Here is an 18,112-nt window from a genome sequence, read left to right as displayed (position 1 = left end):
GAAAAGGTAGATAGTTTCGTGGGCATCCAGGGAAGGGAGGGTTTCAATAAAAGGGAAGTGGCAGCTAAGAGACTGTGAAGGTTGAAGTCTGAGAAGAGATGGTTTCAGCAGCAGAGCCATTTCAGGTGGCCCTGGTCATTGCAGTTCCTCCAAAGGGAGTTACCGCAGGTCTGTGCAGGTTATAGAAAATGGGAGTCATTCATGAAGTGATGAGGCACAGACAAGACTTTGTAGAAGTTTAGCTGTATAGGAGGAAAGAAGAAGAGAACTGCTAAAGGACATGAATTTAATTTTTAAGGAGGAAACCAAGCCATCCAAATGTATTGCAATGTTGAAGGACAAGGGCAAAGAGCAAGGCAGAGTTGAAGACTGGAGAGAAAGTAGATAATTGATAGAGAGCCCGTGAGGAGAATGGGAGGGTCCATATTCATCATAGCTTGATCTTAGACAAGATTCTCCTCCTAGGGCATGAAGGAGGAAAAAAGAAAACAACTATCTTTTTCTATTAGCAATAGGTGGTTAATGAGTCAGGAGTCACAAGTAACAAATAACACAAAAGTTAGGAAAGACAGATGCTGTGCTTTGTTTAACAGCATGTGGTATGTTAGCCTGAGAAGAGCTTGACTTTGTTTTAAGCTCTGTGTGTCAGTTGTGCAAATTCCTAACACAAGTAATTTGTCTACTTATGCCCCATTTTCCTAACCTGTACAAACTGAGGAGTTCATAAATCTACCTTAAAGGATTGTTATAAGTAATGCATGTTTAGTATGTTAAACACGAATGTGCTCCCTTGTATATTTTCAAGTAATTGTGGATACATTTATTATCATCTTGTGCTAAGTGTTTTCTTTGGCAAACAACAAGAAAAATCGATACAAAGCAACAGATATATAGAGCATACTGTAAACTGCCCATAACACTGTGTGAGTCACATAGTAACTACTCAAAAAGTATCTGTCTAATCAATTACTAAAATGCTGTGTTTAGGTCCTATAAATATAGCAAAACCTTTGCTCTTACTGAGTCCCAGCACATAGTCCATCTTCAGTCACCTCATTCTCTGCTGATTGGTAGCTTCGGGGCCCAGAGGAAAATAAATGCATTACCTAATAGAGATAAGTTTGACTATTTATCCATCTAAGCATATGTAGCATAACAATAAAATATCTTAACTCCTATAGCCCAGAACATTAAGTTGGATAAGACCTGAATTCACTGCTTTTTTCTTCTGTCACTTAACATCACTTTTAGTGCTGTCACTAAAAAAAAAACTTCACTAAAAACTAATATCCAGTTTAGCTACTAAGCAAATAAATTTGATCAGAAATACATTGACTTAGGTCAAAACAAGAACAAAGAAGTATATTCTTGGTATCAAACGGTGTTCCATATTTTTCCTTTTTCTGAGGTTTATAGAAAACTTTGTCTTCTAAGAGAATCCATGATGTAAGAAGAGATACTGCAGAGAAAACTCAGTGGGAAATCTGTTGCAGATTGCCCCAGATAAGCTTAAGGCAATTCCAGCTCTGGAATCCCAAGAGACTAATGAACCATAGAACCTACTTCTTCCCAAAGCCTAATACTTACAAGGAAATGTTGTCAAAGGCATCTCAAGTTCTATAAAATATTGTAGTTTTTTTTAAGGATCTTCAAACTAGATTCTCTAAACCTGTGGGAGTTACACACTTACACACTGTTCATAAGCTCTTGATTAAATTGTGAACAAGTCCATTAGAGGCAGAATCCAAGTTCTCCTAGCCATCCTCCTCTTGAAGGTCAATCTCTGTCACCAAGAACAATGCAAGGCATTTCTGAGTCAAACGTAGAGGAAGCAGCCAAAGATGTACCTGTTTTACTCCCAAAAATAAGCAAAAATAATGTCTTTTCTTGGAGCTACAGAATTTTTAACCATTTGTCAAACCAAATCTCTGAATTATAAAAGTTGCATTTGGGTAATCAAAAGTGTTACATATAAAGTTTTGTCCCAGAATGTCACTGATTTTTCAGTGTTTTTCTTTGTAAATATATGACGAGTAGAACCTGAGAAAATAGCAGCTAATGCAAATCATCACTAGTACTGTTGAATTTCAACCACTCTCGTTCCCATGCTACTGTTGATACTTCAGGCGCTGGTCTCTTTTCCAATTTCTACATATTCAAGCAGTTCTTGGGTAATGCCATCAAGGCATTGCTTGAGAATATAGTAATATGAAGATTAGCTTTCTTCTACTTTAGTATTATGTCCACTAAGAACGTCTACCTTCTCAAATATTGATATGGATAATCACATTTCAAGTTTTATATGGCTGTCTAGTTAATGGTGGGATAATTTCTTTCCATTTACATCCACACTGTTGTCCACACACAGAGTGGCACAGTTTCAGAGCCAAGTAATTTTAGTTATTTTTCTGTAAAAAAAAAAAACAGAATAATATTCCACTTTCAGAAGAAACGTTGAATCTGTAGTAATTGAAGGATGTAATGTCTGTTTGGAAGACTTATTTTTCCAAGTCTTTACAGAGATTAAATCGCTAGGAATGCTGTGATGGTCTCTGCTCTTTTCAAACCTTGAGAATGAATTGTGTCCTTAAATACCTCTGGGTTCCTTGTGCTAAGCTGTCACTTCTAGTTAGCATTTTTATTTGAGTCTCCGTCCTACAGGCTTAAAAAAGGAGAAATTCGTCTCATCTACTCACCTATGCCTTGAAGAAACTATGACAGCAGGTGAGGCTATTATGGGATTTGTTAGGTTGCAAGAATTCACATTGCATTATATTCAGAACACATTCAATAGGAACACTTTTCTGGTCTTTTAAACAGCTTTACTTGCAATTCAAGCTACCTGTGAAGTTTCACTGCCACCTAATATGTTTATGCCTGATAAGATAAAGAGAAGAAATCATAAAAATTATATATTTTCTCTGAAACCAACTCTAATCAACAGAGACAATCATGACTTTACTTCAGATTCATAATTTATACCTGTCCCAGGGATAATGTAAATATAATGGAGAATAACATAGTTATTCTTTTCCTAGTTGGCTAAATAAAATTAGTTTCAAATTGTTTGGAAGACTGGCTGTAAATAGGGGAAAGGTAAAATTAAGAAATCATAACAAGAATGTAAGAATATGAATATTTCAGTGCTGGAGTTTTCTTGTATTGTCATTAATTATGAAAAGAGTAGTATTGTATAAATAGATTCAACAGTGAAAGTTTGGACTTGATAGAAAAACAACATGTATTTTGTGTGCCCACAGGAAAGATAGTCGAAAAGATAATAAACCAAATTTCACTGCTCACATGCATGTGCTTGTCAAGATAAAATGTTATGTGAAAGCATGGTGATATAAATTGAATTTTGATTCAAGAAACATATTGTTCACCCAAAAGGAAGATAATACATAATAAAGGTCATTTTTTTGCTAGAATATCTGAATTATAGACAAAACTAGAATTTCAGATATTTCATACTCTCAGAAAAAGTAAATGTTTCCATCATTTAGGTAAAGATGATTTACTTTGTTTAATATAACTAAAGAATATTTTTAATTTCCTTCCTTCTCCTCTAGAGTATCAAAAATAGTATTTTACCATTAACATTAGTAACCATTTAATATCTATCTATTTTAAAGATTTATTTTATTCTTATTTGAAAGGCAGAGTTACAGGGAGAAGTAGAGGTCTGTCATGCTCTGTTTCACTCCCCAAATGGTGGCACTTGCTAGCTGGAGCTGAGCCCATCTGAAATCAGCTCAGCCCTGCACCATCTTCTGCTGCTTTCCCAGGCCATCAACAGTGAGCTGGATCAGAAGTGGAGCATCCAGAACTTGAACCAGTGCCCATATGGGATCCCAGCACTGCAGGCAGAAGCTTTGCCTACTGTACCACCCCACAGTGCCAGCCCAATAGTAATTTATCATTAATGGAAATGAATATTACTCTCAGTGTTCAAAGAACCTAGGGATCTGATACAATCTGATCCATACACTCACAGTCTGTGACTTCTCTGAGAATGTAACACAGCTCCTTTTTAATAGTATCAGAAAAACACTGCTACTGCAGAGTTCATTCTCTAACTGAAACCACTTGTTTAAAAAATGTGCAATAGCAATCCACTTCACTGAAACAGCCACTAAATTCTTGACATAACCTTTACTTTAGAACTCTTTCAACTTATTCTGAGATCCTTACACCAATCCACGCTTTTTCCGGGAAATCAGTGGTATAGTGAATTTATATATTTGAAAGAAAGACCTGGTTAAAAAAAAAGTGGGGCTATTATCAGAGAAGTTGGTTGTGTAATCAGTTTCCGAAAAGCCTCAAAGATGATAATGAACAGTGGGTACTGCAGCCTCCAGGTGTGAAAGTTTGACCCTACAAAATCCAAGAACTCTTACTGAAGACTTACTTATGCTCCCTCCAAAGGAAATACATAGAGATTTGCAGGTAATCCATTCACTGAATAAAATGTGTAACTGTCAATTGGCTAACATACTCATGTTGTACTGCCAACGTCATTTTCAATCTGTAGGCTTATAGACATGAACTTATTTTATTTTAAAACTATTTAGAGAGTAGAGCATCAAAATAAAAGAAATAGGTTGATTGAGTAACTACTTAAGAGCACTAGACACTAATACTCTGGTATATGTCTCTGCAATTGGGATTGCAAGTTCAAGTTGAGTTTTCCAGACACTAACCTCCAGAGCATTTGAAAAGATGACAGGACTCGAGTCAGAACGTCTTTGGCAACACTCTAACCATGTCCAAAAGGAAAAGTGCCTTGCTTAGATGTATTATGTTTTATTCAAATTTCATAACGCTGCATTTCTACTTTAATCAGTAATGTGTTACTTCAATCAGTTCTCTCATCTTATTCATAGATTTTTAGGTAAAGGAAACCAAGAGTAGTGTGTACACACACATGCACACATAAACACAATTATATCTATTTGTCTGAACTACTAAGTTTAGTTCTGTATTTCTACCCACTTAACTTGCCTACTTGACTTGCCAGAATAAGTCCTATTACTATTTTCTCTGTCTCTCTGAGTTTGGCTGTATGTTTCTGAAAGCACAGGATAGGAACAATATGTGGAGTGGTGCAATATAGAAAAGACCACTTCAAAAGCTCTTGACTACAATGTTGACTAGCAGTGAGCATACAATCCTATTAGCACTACTGCGAAGAACTCAGGTTATATCAGAAATTGTTCCTAAAAGGGTCAAGATCTCTTTCAAAACAACCCATTTTAAGCATTGAGATAGAAAACTTCTTGAGGATTTTAAATAGACATGAAGGGTTCCAACCACACCAGTATCTCTCTGAGAAGAAAGACCACACATTTACATTAAACCTCCTTTTAAATGGAGAACAGAGAAATCAATACCTAAACCATCAGCAACTAGAGAAAACACACAATCTTCCAAAGTACTGCTTTCATGTGATTTTAAACCTTTAAATGCTTTATTGTTGCTGGAACATCCATTACACATAAAACCCAGTACCACAAATACTAATCATTGTCCATACACGTATTTATTGGACTAGTAGATTTCTGTGCATCTACTGTTCTTAATATACTTAAATCTAATTTCTAAAATGTGTCTATTACATTACTAGAAGTGGTTATATATTCAGGTTTTCAATCAACTGGTTTACTTGGTTGGACTGATTACAGAGTTGTTGACATAGATCAATTATTCCTCATTTTCTTGCCCAGAGATAATTTTTCCACTCATTCTTTTTCAATCTCTCTGCTTCTTTATTTGACAGTATCCTATAAGTAGCATAATAGAACACTTCAAGCTCACAAAGAATGCTGTAAACTAATTAGTAGATTTTATGATGGAAACTATTCCCCTCCCATGTGATCATTCTGGCTGGATAATGAACTTTGCAAAGTATCCAGCTCTCACCACAGTAAGGCAGTACCTTCAATGAAACAAGCTTTTATTTTGCCCTTAGACTTCAGTTCATAACTACGCATATGGTACAAAACAAGAAAAGAAAAACATAAAGATGGCATAAGAAACAGTGTTAAAAATAAAGTGGCCTAAAAATGTATTTTGTGTTAAGAAAATTCTCAATCTTGTTTTGTAACTGACAGAAAGAAAAATGGCCATAATAAGATCTGTTGGGAAAAAATATTATGACTGAAAAGATGGTTGTAATGGCAATGTGAGCAAATCACAGAAAATTCGTTACATACAGGTGTGCAGAAGCACTGGAGGGTTACTAACGAACACTAAATAAGGAGTTGACTAGTTTTTTTATGGGAAGGAGAGCCAGAAATAAGTGAAAATCAGTGCTGGTTCATTACATCAGCAGTGGGACTGACAAACCCCACAGCTAAACCTTCTTTAAACAGCAGGTGCATGGTTTGATTGCTCGTGTTTGCAGTCCCCTAACCCTGCACAGAATAAGCCCAGTCTCCCTCATGGATTAATGAATGACCACAAACTATGTCAAGGTACAACTAACTCCTGTGGTTGTCCTACTTTCATCTCAGTCAGCTGATGGCAGGTTGGAATTTTAATCTTACATTACCCCACTACAGTTTTGCATATTGTGGATGTGACTATCAAAAATGTCATGCCTCAAGGAATTTGAAAAAAAGCAGGAGAAACCGATAAAGTTCTGTATGCTGCTAGTCATTTCAGTTGAAATGGAACAGTTTGTTTCTTTTAATAGTATCTATCAGTGTAAAGATACAATGCAAATGAAGGATCAGTAATCATCAAAGCTGAAGAAACACAGACATTAAACAAATGAATGATTTAAACGCCATGTACACCCTCTCTAGTGTACTTGTAGTAAATGTCTTATCAGTTTGGATATGGAATTTGAAACATTACCCATCATAATAATGTACATAAATATCCCTACATAAGAAACCATTAAACATATTTAACAATTTACTTCAAACTTTAATGTTTTGCTTTTGGCATATAGATCCTAAAATGTGTAGGTATTTTATAGCTCTACTTACATATAAATAATACATTTGTCTGATTCACTAATACCAGAAGCCTTTTTGTCTCCTGATGAATATGCTCATCAGCCTTGAGTGCCAGTAAAAATTATAACAATATTCTATAATAAAAATAAATCTCTGCATGGGAATAATAGCAAATAATCAACCTCGTACAAATAGGCATTCACTTGCAGTCTCCCTTTAGTGTTGACCATTCACTGCAGTACTGAGTAGTGTCTTCAGACTGAAGTTAAGAAACTTCCATTTCTCATGTATTTGGGCAGAAACTTTGAAGACTATCAGATTTCAGATGATAAAAAGAAAAGAAAAAACACAAATCTTTTTTGTTATAGGAGGAATATGTAAAAAAGAGAAAGACATGAAAACAGTTAAGGTGCTGTTTGGGACTCCCATAATCCACGTGAGAGTGTGTAGGCTCAAATCCTGGCTCCTCTTCCTTATTCCAGTTTGCATCAGTAGATGCACATCCCAGAGGCAATGACTGATGGATCAAATAGCTGGGTCCCCGAAACCCACAGGGGAGACCCTGACCAAGTGTCTGGCTTCTATCTTCACTTTTTGCCAGGCATTTGGAGAGTGAGCCAAATGAATAAAATAAACCAAAGAAAACCCTACATACATATGTATTTAAATATAATTCATATAATATATTTAAAGTTTTTAACACATATTATGTGAATATCTAGATAAGAGAATTTGAAATAACATTTTTCTTTCAGTAGTTTTATTTTTGCAATAAAAAATATGGCTGCTAATACAAATCATGTTCCCAGTAGATTTAAAAAAGCTTAAAAAGAATACACTTATTGAAATTTGCATTTGGTTTGGAAAATGTCTGTTTAACAATTGAATATGGCCATATTTTAATTTTAAGCTCTCACATTGAGAAAATATCTAGGCATTATAGCAATTTACACTTATAGACATTATTCTGGGCTTTGAAATTCAAAGAAATGGAATATTTCCTCTTACATTATTTTTTGATCAATGTACAGTCCCTACACAAGGAAAATTAAAGCTGTCTGGCAACTCACAGAAACATCACTGGCTGTTAAAGATGTAGGAAATTGCATGAAACACACTGGGTAATTTTGCAGTTTCATCTCTAAACACAATTGTTAAGATATGTGTCTTTCAATTCTTTCTCCTTCTTGCTTCTGAAGATGTGTGCTTTTAGTTCTTTGCCCTTTTAAATCTCTACGCATACTGTAGCTTTGCTTCTTAATGTACTGGTTGATCTGGCTGAGCTGAGATTGTGCTTAGAGGGGTTCTTGCTTTTATCTGTGTTCACAGAGAATGCTAACAAATTAGAAGAAAGTGCCAGAGAACACCACATACCTTGTCCAGAACACTACAATGGCTTCTGCCTGCACGGGAAGTGTGAGCATTCTGTCAATATGCAGCAGCCATCTTGCAGGTAAGGATTCTCACACCTCAACTTCTAAATTAGCTAAGGTAAAAATGCAATAGGTAAATTAAAAATGTTTACACAGAATTAGTGGGGATTATATTTGAATAGGCGAGAAGCTGCAAAACACAATTCTCACCTGCACACACACACACAAACCAAAAATTTGCATACCTTACACACCCATGCACTGCATCATATATCACTACAAGAAATGTAAAGATTCATCTACTAGAATCTAACACGCCGTTTGCACTATTACAAGCCTCTTGAAGAGGAGATTCCTCTGTGTCTTTACTCAGCACTCTTTCCCATCAACCTAAAAGAGTGTCAGCATGTATCAGGTGTTCATTAAATCTTTATCAGATAAGCAAACAGGTGAGGCCATCTGTACAGGAGATAGCATAGTTGGTTTTGGGAGGTTCTCCTTCTCAGACTCCACCAGATCTTTTAATAACAGTGTTCTATCTTTTGTGAGACATTTGGTGTCTGTTCTCTATGAATCTGCTGGCTAGGGAGCCCTGCACAGCAAGATGATCAGCCAGACCTCCCCAATGTTGCACTTAGTCGAGGCAAGAAGTTATTGCTCTTCTGCAGTTTGCTCATAAGCATTAATATCTGCTTCAGCTACGTTGAAGGTGTATGTAATGTCAAAGTGAATTATCAAAATTATTGTAATTTGAATTAACATGCAAGTGTCATACAATAAAATAGGATGTGTTTTAATAGACAGCAAAATGCTGTCTTTTCTCTCTCCTCCCAGTTCCTACCCTATGACATTTAGAAAGGTCTTTCTTTCGTGTTTCCTTTCACCGAATACATGGGCACCTGCCTTTCAATGCAGCCCAGCAGCGTGAGTGTGACTCTCAGCAGAGTGGCCACTATTAAACCCATCTTGATGCAGGGAGGAAAGATGTCTGGGTGGAGTCCCAGAAGTTCAAAGTATGACAAGAATCTCACAAAATCAATGACCATTTGATTATCTTCAGTTTTTTTCTTTTAAAACTGCGTTGTCATTTCACTGCCAAATGCTACTTTAATACACAGATTTGCTGGGGCCAGCTGGTTAAGCTGCCACTGTAACATCAGTATTTCCTCTCACAAGCCTGCTTAAACCCCAGCTGCTCCATACCCACTCAGCTCCTGGACAATGCACATGGGAAGGTGTACACATGGGTGTACCTTTCCTGTCACACATGGGTGACCCAGTTGGAATTCCTGGTTCTGGCTTTGGCCTTTTCAGCCCTGACTGTTTAGTCAGTTGGGAAGTAAGACAGAGATGGAAGATTGTTTTCTCTCTGCCTTTCAAATAAACAAACAAATCTTTTCTTCTCTGCCTTTCAAATAAATAAGCAAATTTTTTAAATATAAATATATGTATACTGTTTGCCTGAGCATCTGGGTGGGATTCAGCAAGTGAGGCACAATATCCATTCTCAGGTAAATAGCCCAGAGCTTGTTTCACATCATAATCATTTTTTTTCTCTAACATAATTTAACTCTATAACATCAACATATGCCCTTATGACCAGCAAATTGAAGTAGTGAATCTTATTATACCTCTGATTCTAATGTTTTTGAACGTTCATTCTCATAATATAGTGCAGAGGATGTTTTACCCAGAACAAGGAACTAGCCTAATTTTTATATTCTTACTTCAGAAACAAATGTTTTCTCAAGTAAATGTGTTGACTTGGATTGAATAAAGAGCTTACTAAATGAGGTGTAAATCTCACCTGAAAAGATAAACAACTATTTCTGAATAAGTATTTTCTTTGTGTGCTGACATCAGAGACAAATTATCCAGCAATCCTTCTATCTTCATAACCCATTATTGTAAGTTTAAAAATAAATAATTCTCCCAAACAACAAGCACAACGAAATCCAGCAGAAAATGAGTAGTTCAGTACCATGCCTCCTAAGTTGTATTTATTCAGAAATGGAGACAAGAAGTTCTAACTACAATTAGAGGGATAAGTAATTATTGATCCACTATAAACATGAATCCAGCAGCTCCAGGTAACTGTTATACTATCATTCCTTCCAGATGTGATGCCGGATATACTGGACAACACTGTGAAAAAAAGGACTACAGTGTTCTGTACGTTGTCCCTGGTCCTGTGCGATTTCAATATGTCTTAATTGCGGCTGTCATTGGGACGATTCAGATCGCAGTCATCTGTGTGGTGGTCCTCTGCATCACAAGGTCAGTATAGTACCCAGTGGCCTCCAGGTACAGATGCATGGTATGCGTTCTGTGTCAAATTGAACCCCTTGATGAGAAGGACCTTCTGGGACTCCACTATTCTCCTCGAGTCCCATTTCTTTACTATAAAACTATATGAAAAGTCAAATGAAAAGGCATGGAATTTCATGTGGAAGTGGTACATGTTATTTTTCTGCAATAAGATGAGAATTATTGATTTTCTAAGAGAAAATTTGTTTTCCCTATTACATATCAACTTTGTTTAAATATGCCCTTCTCTTTTAACTGTAAGAGGTCAGTCTTCATCCAGCCTACCAACAGACTATTTAAATGACCAACTTATCCTCACCCAGGAAAATCAATATATCAAACTAAGTCAAGAAAGATTTTAAACAGGACCTAGAATAGTAACAAAATTTACCTCATATTTATAACATCTTTCTAACTCTCAGATAATCAATTTTAAGTATCTAGCCATAAGCACCAAATATATATTTTATCTTAAGGTGACAAAGTAACTTCTTATCATAAAATGCAAAAAATATGCAATGAGAGATTATGTGATATAAATGAGAAGATTTGATACTTAGAAGTATGAAGCAAATAGTACAAGTTTTTAAGTGAAAATTGCAAATTCCATCAGAGTAATTATTTTCTGAACACCCAGGTGAGAGAGAAACCAAAGTTTCATCCAATTTTAATAGGAAAGCAATGATTGTTTAGTGGTATCTAGCACTGGATTTGATAGGGTACGCTGGGTATTTTCTTAATTTAATTAGCATACAAAGCCATGATAACCAAATCTCAGACTGCAATCCAAATAAGTATCACTGGCATCCTGTGTAACAAGAATTTTTCAAAGCTCTCTCTGACTTGATTTCACTTTCCTCTAAAAAGTTCCAGGAAAGTAGTTCAAAGTTTTCACCAAATTCACATGGCATTTAGACTTTCATTCATTTCTATAGCTCCACAGTAAATCAGAAAGTTTCCCCAAAAATTGTTTTCAAAAGACAAGAAAATAAAAGACGGAGTCGTATCTTTAGAAAATAGAGGCCATAACACATCGCAGTAGCTGGATTGCACTATCGTCTTTGAAGACAAGTGTGGCATTTGCTCTTGAAAAAGACAAAATATGGTTCATAAATCCTCACCAGGCCTAGAGGCTTAAGGGAAGATCATTGGCTGGATCTCTGTGCTGCTTTAAACCAAGTTGAGTTCATAAGCTCGACTCTCACGTGTAGATGCCAACTGAGTCGATGAATTACATTAAAATAGATTCTGGGGAACAGAAAGATAACTGCAGAAAGTAAAAATACTCACTGCAAGAAGAAAAAACCAGAAAAGATGGTAAATTGTGTCTTATTACTCTAAGGATCTTGAGCTTTCTGCTATCTAGGTAATACTGGTACATAAAAAACTAAATCCACATATGATGCATATAATCTCATAATAATTTGCTACTTTACGCACTGATAAACATGTAAAATTTTAAATACAATATGTTTTTTCAATTCTGTTCTTAAAGTTTCATTTCTATACATTGTAAAATCGCCCAGAATTTATAAGGCGCTGATCTTACCAGGAGTGTGTGTGTGTGTGTGTGTGTGTGTGTGTGTGTGTGTGTGTATACAGTATCTATGATTGTATACATCTCTACTTCTATGTACTTATTACAAAGAGGAACAATTATGTGTTTACAATAGGGACTGCATATTTTGAAAAGTTACACAACAGCTGAAATCACGTGATTGAACAAGAAGAGCAGACAAGCCATCAAATGTCAAAGCGTCTGCACTTACCACCACTCACACTGCTGGTCATGGCTTTGTGTATTCTGATGTTCAAGGTTACCTAAACTGAGTTCCAAATTAGAGTAATCTACTTTTTCAAGGCATATTTTTTTATTTATTAAAAGAGAAAAAAAAACTATCTTCTCTTTACTGTTAAGGAGGACAAATAGCACATAAGTTAAATTAACCTGAAAAACATTTCATAAATCTCTTCCAGGAGTTGTTTTATTCAAGAAAGCACAACAATTCTCATGGTGGATTCATCTCATTCACTTGAAACTTTTGCTTAGAAATCAGATTTTCCAACCAGGTCATCTCCTTAACCCCACTTTCCAGAAATCCCTGGTGACCTGGCCACACTTCTCAGGGCCTATCGCCCACTATCCACTTGTTAGAAAACTTGCAAAATTATGCCAATCAGAGGTCTCATTCTCAATTTCTATTTTGATGGATTTCCCATCTGGTCTCCTCTTTTCTGGCTCTTTTCTGGTTTTCTTTCTTTTTTTCTGATTTCTTTCCCTATTTTTCTTTACTATTTTAGTCAAACACCTGCTCTGAAACACAAAATTTATCAGGAAAAACATAGACACCTAGAGATACATTACAAAATAAAAAGAGTTGCCCTGTTGAGAAGTTGGCATTTCAATCTTTTTGTCTGCAGATCCCACTTGCTGGGATGTGGTTTCCAGTATCATGTTCATTTCAACAACTCTTTCCTTCACATAAAGCTACTCACACACATCCACACTTGTCTATTGCATATAAAATATATATATATATATATATAGGCATATGTATAGTCATACATAGTCTGTTATCACACAGCTTGTTATAATAGGATTTTATGTCAAATTTATATTGTTCTTGTTTGTAATGTTTATTACAAAATGAAGTACTAGGTCAAAGATTTTTTCAAAGTAATTTCACTGAACATTAACTTTTTATAGAAGCTACATAATTGGTACCCGTTTCTGTGTCTAGCTTATAGTGTTCATGCACAAAATTATATTAGGTTCAACCAGAACAATATACCTTTCCATTACATATAATATACTAACAGTTGGTTTATTCTCTGGTTTGATAGGATTTCAACTTGTAGCATTGAAATGCCAATATAACATTCATCCTTAGGACATCTACCGTGTAAATTCGTTGAAGACCTTTGAAGTGAAATGAGATAAGCTCACAACTTGCTTGATTGTGTTGTGCTGAGTCCGCTCTTTGTGCCTTAGTGAGTAACCAGTTGAAGACAAAGTAGATGTGCTCTTCAACTTCCCCTTCTGTCATTCAGTTCTCAGCAGAAATTTGTTGATGCCCGCCAGGAGACACAAAAATAATGATTTTTTTTTCAAAAAAACACCAGCCTCTACTCATAAACTATCTCATCTGAAGTATTTTCATGATTTGCGTAATCCACAGCTTCATTCTGTGATTATAGGACCAAACTTTAGGTGATCACTTTGGACTAAGATTTGTAAACTTTCCAACCTTCTAGGAAATGCCCCAGAAGCAACAGAATTCACAGACAGAAGCAAAATACAGGGCACTACAGTTCAGACAACACAACAAGAGCGTCCACAAGGTTAATCTAAAGGGAGCATGTATCACAGTGGCTGGACTACCGAGTGCTTGACTACACAATACAGTATTACAGACAAAAGAATAAGACAAGAGATCTACACATGTTGCCTTGCATTTGTGGTAATCTACACCAATGAAAACATGTACTACAGCTATATTTGATTATGTATGGATATATTTGAAATAGTATACATTGTCTTGATGTTTTTCTGTAATGTAAATAAACTATTTATATCACACAATATAGTTTTTTCTTTCCCATGTATTTGTTATATATAATAAATACTCAATGATGAGAAAAAAAATGGCATTGTTAAATTTGCGGTACTTTATAACTGTAAATATAACTAGATAGCAAAATATGTGGAAGTAACAGCATTTCATCTTTTTTCACATCTTCAGACAGTACATAAGTTCACACAGGACTGAGCAGCTAGGTTTTGAGTGGTTCCAAGTTCAAGGGAAATGATGGTTATTGGAAACGAGAAAAAATAATTTACTTTATATCGAGTGAAGATAAAATATTTCAGATCTTTGAATCATCTTATTTCATCTTTCTTCCCCAGCCTTCTATTTTCAATCTAAGAGCAGAAAAATCTCTGGCATATAAATTAAATCAAAGAAGAAGGGAATGGAAAATGTTTTATATCTCATAAAGGAGAGGGAAAAGATATTGCTTTATATTTGGAAATATTTTAGATTCTCAGTTAACTACATATATCCAAAGGCTCTAAGCAAGTTGCAAGTTACATATTAGGTATACCTAAGCAACAAAAATCTATGCAATTTAGATAAGTGGGGAATTAACAACTAATAAAAAATGTAATTAACAAAATGAAATGTGAAACATCAAAATTGTGACTTCTTAGGAGCATCTTGCCATATTTGTAGTGGAAGGTTCTGGGAATGAAATTGCACTTGCAAACACTCCACAAATAGTTTTTGGTTAATGCATCAGCAGGATTTGAAATGAAACTAAGATGTTGACATTATTTCATAAAAAAAAACAGAGAAATCTGTTTTGAGTGTTTTTACGTATTGAAATAAGAAAAACAATTAATTCCATAGAATCTAAAAGACCTTGTAGGGAAGTTGGTATGAGTTTTTGCTTGAGTATACAAACACATGTGATCACTTTATTTGGAAAACAGTCAACTGAAAAGTCTCAAAATATTGTCATTTATCTCTGCACAGCTTTGGATGACTAATATGAGTAAAACTAAATAAAGCCCTGTCTCCTTCAAATTATCTATGCATGGACTGAAAGGAATTATACTCCAATTTCCAAAAAAAAAGACACAAATGGAAAATCAACACATTCCAAATATAAAATATTCAGTGAAAAATACATTTTCTGAAGTGATATTTCAGATGTTTGTTAAAATGCAAACCAAGGTGACAAACTAAATTTGATTTAAGGCTTGAAAAAACTTTTTCTTTTTTTAGATTAGTCCTCACTGTGAAAAATGTGACTCTGTTGGTATAACCGTTAGTTCAATGTGTCCACAAATTAGTCCTGTGATTTTCTTGTACAAGCAAATTTCTTTGAAATTTCCAGGTGGAAGTTTAGTTGGTTAGCAGGTATAAGAAATGTTAACTAGCCATGAACAACACTGTAAGACAGTAACTGTGATAAACAAATCCTTCCTCCTCCCAAAGGAAAAGAAAAAGAAATGCAACATTTGTAGTTTAAAATAAATAACACTTCCACTTACATTTGGCTTTTACAAAAGTGAAATGAATTACATTGTTAGATATCAAGGCAATATATTGCCACATGTGAATTTCTATAAAGGATCATAAATTTTGTGTTAGAAAGCCACTAGAAATAGTAACACATACACTCTTGCCCAACCCCGTGTGCACTCACTGCATGGAAGAATCTCATTAATAAAAGATGCACAGCAGGTCTTAAGTGAGCATATACTTTATGCCAGGTGCTAGTCAACGACCTAGGGAGACATTAAGTGGGATGTAAATGAAACAAGTTCTCTAAAGGGACTTCTGACAGATAATACTCAACTTTTATTTGCTTATTTCTTCTACTGTAGACATTCGTGCTGGGTCTCCAACTTTTCAGAAGACTCTTAACCATATTAAATACTCACTTCTCTACATTTTCTATCCATGGTTACTACTTTTCCTCTCTGAAACAAAGGAATAATGGCACACGTTTAAATATAAAGACAGATGTTTTCCCACTCACACCACAGCCCCTCTGCAAGCATTTCCTTCTCCAAGTGAAGCATCTTTAATTTCCTTGGCTACTCTTCATGTGATTTATTTCCATGTAATTGTAGCACCTACATTACTCTCCCTTCAACATATATCTATATATAGATATCTGTAAGTGCAGAGCTCAGAATTGCACAAATCACTGCAGCCATGATCTGATCAGCACAGTATAGAAGAGACAGTGTAGAAAACAAATTTAGCTGAAAACCATGGTCACCAAATTCAAGTCTCATTTTGGCCGAAACTTAGCTGCATAACTGTGAGCAAGTCACTTCATGCCTCAGAACTCAATTTCTCATCCATACGTTCATTATTACTCTCTGCAATTATGATCTTTATATTCAGAAAATGACACTATGCTTTTATTACTGCCTAAGATTACTTTAACTACTTTTGTTGTTTGTCCTAAACTTAAGTTTAAAACTAAGTGTAAAAACACTTCTCAGAATCTGTTCATCCATCTCCCCCCACCGCCCATGCATTCATTGCTCCTACGTTTATGGAGAGTCACCAATTGGAAACGTCAAGCAAGACTTTGTGGGGGAAAAAAAAAAGGACTACAAGACAGAAATAAATAAATCAGAACTTCTGCATGAAGATGCTCACTATCAGATCATCCTGGTTTCTTGCATCAAAGCTGTCACCATCTAATGGGAGATACTGAAGGGTAAATAAAAAATTATAAAGAATATAGCAAAGGTTGCCTTAGGGGTCACATCAGAGGGCTTGGGGCCCAGGAGGAACCACCAGCTGGGTGAGCACGCCTTTGCACTGGAAGACACATAAAATGAATTCAGCATTCCCTAAACCTACTCAGATACCCCGCTTCTCAGATTTTACACCCTCCTTCTGCTCTCCTGGTGTTTTTCTGTTTATAAAACCCAAAGGCAGTGATGGCTTCTCAGTGCAGCCTCTGTGAACCCCTAAGAAGACCTCCAAACTCTGCTAAGGTTCTTTCCATATACATCCTAAACAAGCTCACTAATTGTTTCCATCTGTTGGACAGATAGTTGTAAGATTGCCCTTAGCCAGAGCCTCCCCCATGCCTGTGACATACACAGTCGGTCTCTGCTCTCAGGCTCATAGTACGGACAAGAGCGTAAAGGTGATTTGATAGGAGAGGATTTATCGGAAAATAAACAAAGCTGGAGAGCTTCGAGTATCAGTCAAAAATCAGAAACAGAACGAAGTGATAGAGTGCTTATGTGGTGAGCTTACTGGATGCTTCCAAAGTGAGCACAGCCTTTAATCCTTGGCCTCAAGTGCAAAGAAGATAGGGGTCCGAGCCTTAGCGCTACTTTACTACTAAACTTGGGCAAGTTTCCCACTTTCTGTTTGCCTCCTATTTAAAATGAAAAGATATTGTCCCATCCCTTATATAACCGGTGTGAGAAATAAAATAATGCATGTTTGTTCAAAACAGAGGCATGCATAGAATAAGTGTTGAAAACATGCAAATACTTGTATTAGAATATGATAAACGAGTGCTGGAAAAGTAACTGAGGAATAAGAAAAGACAATATTTTATCAGTTACATGATATAATTATTCGGTTGTAGTTAGAAGGACTCAAACAACTAGGCTTACTCAAAGTAGTGTCTCTGATCTCTGGAGACAAGAGAATTGGAGAACTGGTTTTTTAGTTCTTCAAAATAAGATAATATGGGGTTAAGAGAGAAAATCCGCTGGCCTTTTATCTGAAACAAGAATCATTCTTTTAAAACAAAGGATCATTTTAAAGTAGATCCAGCCTGATAAAGCATACCATTAAACCTCCTGTGTGTATGTGAACATAGGATAAGTAAGTTAATATTTCAGTCACTCTGGAGGACCAAATTCTTTACCTGACTGGATCCTTGAGGAGAATTCAGCACAAACTGTTGAAATATAAT

The 18,112-nt window shown here is 35.7% G+C and overlaps 1 protein-coding gene across 2 annotated transcripts in view; it reads left to right on the top strand.

Annotated features, from left to right (window-relative positions):
* TMEFF2 (transmembrane protein with EGF like and two follistatin like domains 2) overlaps positions 1-15,231 on the top strand; it is a 247,987-nt gene extending 232,756 nt beyond the window's left edge. Inside the window, exons 8-10 of one of the 2 annotated variants that reach the window (XM_040972154.1) lie at positions 8,295-8,418; positions 10,457-10,615; positions 13,901-15,231. In XM_040972154.1, coding sequence (XP_040828088.1) covers positions 8,295-8,418; positions 10,457-10,615; positions 13,901-13,997 — 380 coding nt within the window. In that variant the 3' untranslated portion in view covers positions 13,998-15,231. Of the gene's footprint in view, positions 1-8,294; positions 8,419-10,456; positions 10,616-13,843 lie in introns of both variants that reach the window. The other variant, XM_040972155.1, reaches the window with a different exon arrangement.
* Positions 15,232-18,112: the final 2,881 nt, after the last annotated feature.

This window comes from Ochotona curzoniae, unplaced genomic scaffold, assembly GCF_017591425.1.
Source record: "Ochotona curzoniae isolate NIBS_2020 unplaced genomic scaffold, NIBS_Ocur_1.0 contig_2210, whole genome shotgun sequence".
NCBI classification, from domain to species: Eukaryota; Metazoa; Chordata; class Mammalia; order Lagomorpha; family Ochotonidae; genus Ochotona; species Ochotona curzoniae.
Note: the sequence above shows the minus strand (reverse complement) of the source record. Positions and strands in the feature narration are given on the sequence as shown.